Source organism: Geospiza fortis, unplaced genomic scaffold (genome assembly GCF_000277835.1).
Source record: "Geospiza fortis unplaced genomic scaffold, GeoFor_1.0 scaffold409, whole genome shotgun sequence".
NCBI classification, from domain to species: Eukaryota; Metazoa; Chordata; class Aves; order Passeriformes; family Thraupidae; genus Geospiza; species Geospiza fortis.
Genome location: NW_005054553.1, coordinates 362606 through 372927, shown reverse-complemented (window position 1 = coordinate 372927; position 10322 = coordinate 362606). Strand labels below are relative to the sequence as shown.

Genomic DNA, 10322 nt, shown 5'->3' with positions numbered 1-10322 from the left:
TTCCTGCTGTTTGCAGTTTGACCAAAATTTGCTTGGTGTGATTTGAAATCACTCATTTCCCATCCACCTTGGGACAGATCCCACAGCACCACCTTCCAGAGCTGTAGCACCATTTTTTAGATCTTCCAAGACCTTATTTCTCATTCTGTCACAATTCCCATACCCTCCCAGTATGGCTGGAATGGGATTTATGAGTTTTAAGGGGGCTTCAAAGGACTTTGGAACAAATATTACAAAATTAAACCAAGAGAGGAACCTGCTACATACTTCTACAAGCTGTAGAAAGCTACAGAATGATTCCTTCAGGATTTGCCTGAGAAAAATTGGGAAAAACGTGGTTGTTGAAGGCAGCAGGACTGGGAAATGCAGAGAGGCAAAGTCTTGGCCAGGTTAACAAAGTGGAAGCACAAGAAGTGCCCACAGAAGAAGGGAGTGAGGTGGCTCCAGCTGAAGCCAGGCATGGATAAAGTTCCACTTTCCCTCTGAGGAATTCCCAGAAAATCCTTCCCTGCTTCTTCTCCTGTGGATGTTCACATCCTGCAGAGCTTCAGGGGGAAGTTCTCTGTGATGAGATGGTCGTCGTGCAGGAGGACCACGATGTTCACTTCAAACTCTGGAGAGGGGAAAAAGAGAGAATTCATGGGAAGCTGAATCCTGGAGCAATCCTGCTTCAATTCCACAGGAAAACTGAATCCTAGGAACAATCCTGCTTTAATTCTACAGGAAGCTGAATCCTGGAGCAATCCTGCTTCAATTCCATAGAAAACTGAATCCTAGCAGCAATCCTGCTTCAATTCCACAGGAAACTGAATCCTAGCAGCAATCCTGCTTCAATTCCACAGGAAACTGAATCCTAGCAGCAATCCTGCTTCAATTCCACAGGAAACTGAATCCTAGCAGCAATCCTGCTTCAATTCCACAGGAAAGTGATTCCTAGCAGCAATCCTGCTTCAATTCCATAGAAAAGCTGAATCCTAGCAGCAGGATGGGGCAGGAGCTCCTGAAACATTCCCTCAGAACCTCACCCAGGCATCCCAGCCCTTGGACCATTCCTAGAAAATCCTGCTTTGTTGTAATCTTATGGGATTCCTCTGGATTTTTTTTAATCACTGATAAATTATGGCAAACATCCCTCTGGAAAAGAAGATTCAGATATCAAAGAATAAAATGTTTTGGGAAAGACACCTCCACCAAGATGGTGTTTAAAGCATGGAATGGGAGAATTCCAGGACAGACCCATTGCCAGCATGTAACAGCCTTGGGAAATGAAATACTGGAATACAACAGGCCTGCAAATGGGGAGCAAAAATTCCAGAAAAAAAATCTGTTCTTAGATACTACACTGTGTCCTTCAAAGCCAAAAATCAGTATCAGATCAATAATCAATCCTAAATAGAGACAGAACAAAAAGCCAGGCAGAGTTAATAAATGAAGGGAAGCAGAAATCAAAATAAATTCAAATGCTCATTTTAAATTGCTAGTGAAGAGCTTAAAATGGCCAAAAAAATTATTATTTTGGGGAAAACCACTGCACACAGATTCTGTGCCAATGGATTCCAGCAGGATGGAGGGAAGAAATACAAACCAGCCAAGTGGATTCTTCTTGCAGTACTGATCTGAACAAGTGAGGAAAATCCTGAATTTGATAATAAAAATACAGGTTTTGACAACAATCAGCAGGGAGGAGCACGTGGTGTACGTAAGAGAATCACACCCTGACCAACGTTGCTGCTTGCAGGGCTTTCAGCAGCAGAGAGGGAAACAAAAAGGAGAAGAAATGGAAACGGGGAAAGGGGGATTCTCACTGCTGAGGAAAAGAGGGAATTTTATTCTTGGACTACTCCTCAAGTGTGTAATCACATGGCCTGTATTCCACTGCTGCTCCTGGAGTTTTGTTAGGAGTGGCTGCACAGCAGTTTGTGTTGAAGTGTTGGAAGTGTTTGGGCTGAGTTTTCTCAGTCTGAAATGCAGCAGCACTCGGGCTCAGGGAAGCTCAGGGGTGTCCTGGCTCCTCCTGCAGCCCTGCTGGATTTATCCCCTCATTGCCCGTGGGAAGGTGTAGGGGCAGGTGATGGTATCCTGCACGGTCGGGATGGACGCAGACGAGAGATCTCTGAAGCTGGGCTGTGGGCTTGAGTTTATCACAAGGGCCTGGGTGCAGGGCCAGCCACAGCTCAGGGCCCAGAGGAGAAGAGAGAGAGAGCGAAGAAGAGCAGGAGAAAGAGAGCAAGAGTAAGAGAAGCCTAGAGCATAGAAGAGTGAGCAAGTGAGAGAGCGAGGTTCCCACTACAATGCGTTAAATCATCTTCTGTGTTGAATATTCTGATTCTCACTGACCAATCTAATACAAGATACAAATCCTACAGCATTTACATCCAGCCTATAAGAATCACTACATTACCATATTGTGTTACACTTTAAACCCTAAAAAGTCCTCTTTGGACCTCTCCTGCCAAGCAGTCAGGGTCTTCTTCTGACCCTTGGACCTGCTTGCCTGGAGAGGGTATTGTTTCATCAAGAAGGGGATTACCTGCTCGGCCACACCATTGTTTTCCCGTTGTTCATTAGCTAGGAGATCTCAAAGGTTGCCTTCATTTCAATCTTGCTTATAGTTTCTATATTCTCAAAATCTTTCGCCAGGCAATCATATTTATAGGGCTTCCCTGTTCCATCCTCACCAACAAAAGGGAATGACTGTGGCCACTACTCTCCCAGGAAAACGCCTCCCCACTCACCCACTTTGAAGTTGGTTGTTTCCAGGGTGGGGCAGGTGAAGAGCCTGGGGAACACCATGTGGATGGGGATGGGGAGGCCCCTGCAGACGTCGCCGTCGGCGATCTGGATGTTCTGGATCTCCGTGGCATCCCTGGCATAGCCCTCAGCACACCCTGGAGGAGGGAAATGGCAGGAGGTGAGAGAAAGCAGCAGCCAAAATTCACCCTGGTTACTGAGAATTTTAGGCACTGACCCCCAGGAGAACACTGCATTTGATCTGAGGTTGTGGAGGAGCTTCCAAAATTCAATAATGAAACTGAAGTTAAAGGTGTGGAGTTTGAATAGAAGTGTGTGATATCACAGGGTGGGAAACTCAGAGTTTAAGGGTTTAGAATACAGGAATAGATGGAAAGCAAGATGGAGGTTTTAGGGTGGAGGCTGCTCCTTCTTCACCTTCTTCTCCATGGGTTTGGGTGGTTTTGTGTAATAGGACAGAAAAGTCCCCATTGCAGACTTCAAGTGATTAGTTACTGGCTTAAAAATAAAAATAGTATAAGTGTCATTTCTTAATTGGGTAATTTATCCTAAGAAGGCCTTGTAGAGAAAGATAGTGAGCCATTTTGTACCTTGTTAGTGAAAGACTGCAGAACTCAGGGCTTTTAAGTCTGTGATATAGATAAGAAATAACAAACACCTGAGTCTGAACAGGAAACATTGTCTTGAGAGCTTCAATCCCAACCTTGACAGAGGCAGAAAAAAGAAGCCACGAAGTAGCAGAGATCCACCAGGATTAAGGGGGAAAAACACCCTGCAAGTTTTCACAGAGGAAAGGATAACTTACTCTGAGAGATAATTTAAATTACCATCAGGGCTGTTCCTCTTAAGTGCAAACCTTGCAAGGCCTCAGAGCTCTGGCCTTTCTTTCCTGCTGGTCCCTGTTTCCCTGGGAAGGTGTCCCAGGTTGCAAGGCAAGATGTGTTCTATCCCCACCTGTCAGAGCTGGGGCAGCTCTCTGCTGTCCATGGGGCAGTTTTTTCTTTCTCTCTCCCACAGCCAACCCTCCCTCCAGGAGATCTCTGCTGTCCATGGCCACTGAGTGTCCCTGCAGGGCTGATCCAATTCCAGCATCCCATGGGGAGATGCTGCGCCCAGGGGAGGAGCCAAGCATTCCTACCTGGATCCAATCTGAGGTGCTGGGACAGCAAGAACAGCCTTTCCACTGGGTTTCCCAGAGGAACAGCAGCTGCCTTTTCCACTGGATCATCAGAGGCAGAGACTGCACCTTTCTCCAGGATCCCTGCTCCAGCAGAACCACCCCTGACACTGCAGGAGGGCTGAGCCACAATTCCAATGGGACTGCTGCCAGCACCCTGACCCACAGGGTGTCAGGTTGTGCTCTGACTCTGGCAGTGTTGTTTTGGTTTACTGCATTATTTTAAGTCACTGTCACATTTTCTGAAAAATTCTCCTTGCCAGGATTTCTTCTTCTGGGAAGTTGAGAAGCCTCAACTTGAGAGAAATGAAAACAATAATTATCTAATTTGCTTCTCCTGTGTTTTGCTGCTTTGGAATGTGGCTGGAGATTGTTTACCAGCTGGTCGTGTTTGATTGGTTTCATGTGAATTGTTTTTAATTAACGACCAATCACCATCAGCTGTGTCAGACTCTGAGGAGTCAGTCACCAGTCACGAGTTTTTCATGATCATTCTTTGTAACCTTCTGTCTGTATCCTTTCTCTTTCTGTAGTAGAGTTTTAGTATAGAATTCTTTTAATATAATATCATAAATTAATAAATCAGCCTCCTGAGAACACAGAGTCAGATTCTCATCTCTTCCCTGATCCTGGGGACCCTCACAAACACCACAATTTTATTTTTATTTTCTTCCCTAATGCAGAACTGTTATTCCTACTCCCATATCTTTACCTGAGAGCCCCCTTAATTTCAAATTTATAACAATTCAGAGGGAGGGGGTTTGTATTTCCCATTTCAGGGGAGGCTCCTGCCTTCCTCAGCAGACACCTGGCTCTCCAAAGCAGGCCAGGAGGGATGGAGGGAGTTGCTGCAGGCTGGTGCCTGCCCAGGGGCTCACCACAGGTCTCCACACGCACGAGCTGCAGCTCGATGCTCTTGACGGCCGCCTCGGCGCTCTCCACCACCAGCTCCCCCGTCAGCGGCTGCGGGGTCACACAGTTGGTGGAGTTCAGGTGCCCTCTGATCAGGAATTTGGGCAGGGAGGCTCTCTGAAAAGGTTGGAAGGAGGAGAAAAAGGTGGCACCATAAAAAGCAGGCTAAGGAAAAAAGGAAAAAAATCTTAAAACAAGTAGGAAATTAGTCAAAGGTTCCAAAGGTGAGAATTCAAGAGTTCAGAAATTCCTGATGGAGCTTAAATTTATTTCTGGCATTCTGTATCAGGATTTCTCCTACAGTCTTCACCCTTGACATGTGTCCTTCCTGCTCCTCCATCCACCCATGGATGGGCCTTTCCTGGGAAGAACTGACAGAACTTGGTGTTAGAATTCATCCAGGAGCTGGGGATGGAGGTGGGGACACCTCCCACTGTCCCAGGCTGCTCCAGCCCCAGTGTCCAACCTTGGGCACTGCCAGGGATCCAGGGGCAGCCCCAGCTGCTCTGGGAATTCCATCCCAGCCCCTCCCAGGAACAATTCCTAATTCCCAATATCTAAGCCTGCCCTCCTTGAGGCTTCCCAAAGCCACAGAGGGCTGTAACAAAAGGCACAAACAAGGCTCAAAATACACATTTTTAAGGGCTCTTTGCTGTCCATGTATAGATTGTTTTCCCTTGCTTCACACTGCCATTTTCCACTCAGGAAAGGGATAAAAATATTTAACCACTCCTGAGCAAAATTCCACCTTCAATGGTCACCACAGTGCAAGAGATGAGGCAGAATCACTTATTGCTTATAAAAGTGAAAAAGAAAACAGAAAAACAAAACAAGATAATCTGCCTGATAATCTACAAGGCAGAATTTAATCACTCCTCTGATCTCAATTAGAAACACACAAACTTCACATTTAAAATAAAATAGTATGAAAATCCTTTTACCTCTTTGACATTCTGCAGAGTTTCAGGAGTAATGGTGAAGTCCACCGGGCTCGGCAGCAGCTTCCCTTTCTGTGACTGCAGGGAGTGGAAGGGTTAAACTGAAATCTGATCCCCAAAACAGAGAGAGAACATTAAACACAACAGCTGGCTGCCCTAAACCACCTGGAAAAGCAGGAATACCCTCCCCATCTGAAGTAGAGAAGAAAAAAAGCTCAATTTCCCATTTCTGGATGTACAAATAAATTCATTGTACATGTCCCTTGGAATGCTTCCTTTCATTATTAAATTTGGGGAGGGGAGATTCTAAATGAACTTGTGCCCATTGCTTCAAATCTGCTTTATAAATTCTTGCTCTCCAGCAGCAAGGGGCTGATCAGGAACTCTGAGTGAGGATCTGCCCTCACTGCTCAAGAATTCAAAATAGCTGCTGCTGCCCAGCTGCAAGATGGAAGAGATTAGCAAAAGATTGGCTGCATTTTCCCAAAATGACAAATTCTGGCACAGAACAGGCTGAAGGGAAATGGTACATTGAGCACTGACAGTGAGAATTATCTGTTCAGTAAAACCTCATTAATTCACCCTGACTGAGAGATCCATGATTTACTGACTGGTGAGCTCAGAAGTGCTGTGGTGGGAACAAGAAATAAACCCAGGAAAACTGCAGGAGATGTGATCTGTCACTCCTCTGACAAGTGTGGCTCACTTATAAATGTAATAATGGACCAATAAAATGTAGCATCAGATATTGCAGAAAATATTGAAATCTTACCAACAGGAAACTTGCTTGTAACACCAAACTACATCTTTTAAAAAGTTGCTTTAGAACTAAAATAACATTTCCACCACAAGTCCTGAGTAACACAAAGGATTTTGATATTCGCTGTCCTGTTAGAGTTCAAAGGAATGATAGAAGCAGGACGTTCCAGCAAGTTAGAGATGGAAAAAGGGACATTTCATCAGCTCTGGCCTGTCCTCAGCTGCTCTGGACAGCACAGCTCAATCTAACCAACCCCAAATTCAACACAGGAACTTCTGTAAGAAGCAGCAAAGCATTTTCTGGGAGTTCAACCTCCTCCCACAGCGATTAGGATTAGAAACAAGAATTAGAAAATCTAGGATTAGAAATCAGGACCAAATTTTCCCTTGTTTCCCTTGCAGGGGTGTCAGGCATTGGCATGAGCTGCTCAGGGAGGTGCTGGAGTCCCTGGGAGAGTTCAGCAGCCTGGATGTGGGACATGGTTTGGGGTGAGGATGGGACTGGGTCATCCTGAAGGTCTCTCCCCCATCTTTCCATGATTTGCACCTGGATGCAGAGCCAGCTGTGACAGTTTGGAGTCAGGGCTCTGTACCAGAACTCCTGAAGAACAGAAATCAGGATTTTCACCACCCAACTCCCATTTGCAGGACTGGGGGAGCCTGGAAGCTTTGGCTGAGAACTGCTGGGATAATTCAAAGCAGTGTTTGGAAAAAATGACATCATATTTATGTGACCACCCCATTGTCTTAGAACTCCAAGGATGAACAAGAGAATAAACTCAGGGCACTGTAAAAGCATCTGAAAATCCAACTCCTCTTTGTTCTTTGAGAGGGGGATGGGTTTTTCTAATCAGAAGCAACAGCTCTTTGGGGTGGTTTTGTTTTGGGGCAGATTTCCTTCACTCCTACATTTTGGACACAGGTCTCAGGCACAGGGTGGGATTTTGGGGTGTCCTGTGCAGGACCAGGGGTTAGGTTTGATGATTTTTGGAGTTTCTTCCAACTCAGGATATTCTGATTTTACACTTCTGTAATCCCTCGTGTCACTATCACAATTTCCATGGGTTTATTTGGAGGTTTCCCCCCCGCCCTTAAAGTGAAGTGGGGAGAAAAAAATCAATTAAAAAAATTAATTAATTGCAAAATGAACATAAAGCACACTCACCATGGAGTGGACAATGAACTCACAAGTCTTGGTCAGGTCCTTTGCCAGCAGGGAACGTCTCATGTCACAGCGCAGGGTGTACTGGGGGAAAGGGATGAAAAAGGGATGAAAAAGGGGGAAAGGGATGAAAAAGGGATGAAAAAGGGGATGAAAAAGGGGGGGAAAAGGGGGGGAAAAGGGGGGGAAAAGGGGGAAAAAAGAAAAACTTTAATTCAAATTTCCTCCCTCCTTCCCAACTCTCCACCCCCCTTCTGCCTCTGTGCAGTGCTGTTGCTGTTATATCCAGTTAAGGGTGATTTTTCACCCTGTTTTGGTTAAGGGATTGTCAGTGTGATGTATTTTTGTATTTTGTGTTTTTGTCTTCAGGCCCTCTAGTTTTGGTTTTATTGTGGGATTGAAGTCACAGTAGTTGGGATATTTCATGGGGAACTTCAGCCACACAGCTGAGCTCCCAGCAGCACTAAAATCAGGCAAGGAAGTGAATTTGCTTCCAATTTGCTCCCCTAAAACGGGAGCCATAAACCAGCAGGTGAAAAATAGGAAGAATTTGGTTATCCCAGAAATCCTACACTTCACCTCCAACAAAGCCTCTCAGTGTCCCTACAGGACAGACAACTTGTTGGGTTTTTTGTTTTGTCTGATTTTTAATTCTTCCCTCACACCAGGATTTGGGTTCCTCACTTCTGGTTCATGGCACAGCCATCCAGCAGTGTCTGCTTAAAGGTTAAACTGAGGTTGAACCCACAATTAATCCCTTAATCAAGAAAGAGAGGCTCAATTAAACTGCCCAGAGGTTTAGGAAGTGTCACATTTCCCTCCTCAGGAGAGCAAGACTCTCAAAGTTTGGCTGAAATTTAAATTATTAAATTTAAATGGTATTTTATCCAAGAAAAGCTCCACAGAGAAGAGAAGGAATGACAAAATAAAACAAATATTCCTCATTAAAGTGCAGCTCAAACTGATTGATCACAGCAAGTTATTTGGGATATGGGAAGCAACTCAACCAGTGCTGCACCATTTTTGACATCCCCACCACAAACAACAGCTGTTACATGAGGGAAGAAGCCAAAACTGAGCAAATAAATGGAAAGTATTTTAAAAACATCCAAACAGAAAAAAAACAAGGGATTTTTTTCTTTTAGTTACTTCTGATAGGCTGCTGTAGGGTGATTTGGTTTATTAGGTTGTTTTTTTCATTCCAGTCACACCAAACTTCATTGTCTAACACAGAATTTACCTTCAAGAGATGACTGGAGAAAGACTTTCCCCCTAAAAACCACCAAAAATCACCCAAACAACCCAACCCACCTATGATAAGGCAAGTTTAAACCAAAAAAGATCAAATTTCAGAACTGTATTTCCACAAGACTGTGTCCAAGCAGGTATTCCATACAGATTTGGGCAGGGAATGTTACTCCTCCTCATCCCAGCAAAGCAAATCATTCCTGATCCGTGTTGCTTCCAACACCACATGAAATTACACATTTATGTGGAATACAACCACACTGGGGTGCTGGTTTTTGGTTTTTTTTTTTTCAGGAAGGGAATGGAAACAGTTTCCTACAACATCAGGATGGATTCACAACCACACTGGGGTGCTGGTTTTTGGGTTTTTTTTCAGGAAGGGAATGGAAACCGTTCCCTACAACATCAGGATGCATTAAATTTAGGTTACAGATGTTCTGCTAAAATATTTCAGGTAAAACATTTTGTTCGTGCCATAATTCCTTAAAGATTTACTGCATAAAGGGTGGAAGGTTCAGTCAGTGTGAAAGGAAAACATCACCAAACTTCATCCTCAATTTCCATTGATCAAATTTAGTTTACAGATGTTCTGCTGAGGTGTTTCAGGTAAAACATCTTGTTTGTGCCATCATCCCTTGAAGATTTACTGCATAAAGGGTGGAAGGCTCAGTCAGTGTGAAAGGAAAATACCACCAAACTTCATCCTCAGTTTCCATGGATTAAGAGCTGCATTTTTCCATGGATCAGATTTAGGTTATAGATGTTCTGCTGAGGTATTTCAGATAAAACAATATCTGAAATATAAAACAATCTTGTTTGTGCCATCAATCCTTAAAAGATTTACTGGATAAAGGGTGGAAGGTTCAGTCAGAGTGAAAGGAAAACATGACCAAACTTCACCCTCAATTTCCACGGATTAAGAGCTGCTTCAGAAGCCATTGTGCAGGTGAAATTTCCTATTTTCTCTCCTCACCTGGATATTGACAAAGACTCCATGGTATGTCTCATACAGAACCTTGTTGCCCTTCATTTGCAGTGGGAATTCAAAGGGAATTTCTGTCTTGCCACTGGGGAGCTTCCCTGGTTTCACCATCTCAATGGTGCTGTTGATAATCTGAATAGGCTGCAAGGATAAATGTCAAAGAGGTTTAGGTTGAGACAGAGAACCAACAACATCTGAACTCCACCACAATTCCTGCATTTCCACAATCCCAGGGACCTCCTCAGGACACAAAGTGCTGGGATAGTTTTTTACAATACGAAGAAACATGAATATTTTGCTCAAGAAAGTAATTTCTATTTTAAGGGTGCATCACATTAATGATCAAAGATATACAGGGAGCTCACCAGGAGCAGCTCCAGCTTTGGGAAGTGG

The 10322-nt window shown here is 44.3% G+C and overlaps 1 protein-coding gene across 1 annotated transcript in view; it reads right to left on the bottom strand.

Moving 5' to 3' along the window:
* Positions 1-6: 6 nt before the first annotated feature.
* The window catches only part of VPS26C (VPS26 endosomal protein sorting factor C), a 36673-nt gene continuing 26357 nt past the window's right edge, over positions 7-10322 (bottom strand). The window contains exons 3-8 of the mRNA XM_014310600.2: positions 9921-10070; positions 7703-7783; positions 5782-5856; positions 4807-4957; positions 2736-2888; positions 7-613 (exon numbers count right to left, since the gene is read on the bottom strand). Coding sequence (XP_014166075.1) covers positions 531-613; positions 2736-2888; positions 4807-4957; positions 5782-5856; positions 7703-7783; positions 9921-10070 — 693 coding nt within the window. The 3' untranslated portion in view covers positions 7-530. The remainder of the gene's footprint in view (positions 614-2735; positions 2889-4806; positions 4958-5781; positions 5857-7702; positions 7784-9920; positions 10071-10322) is intronic.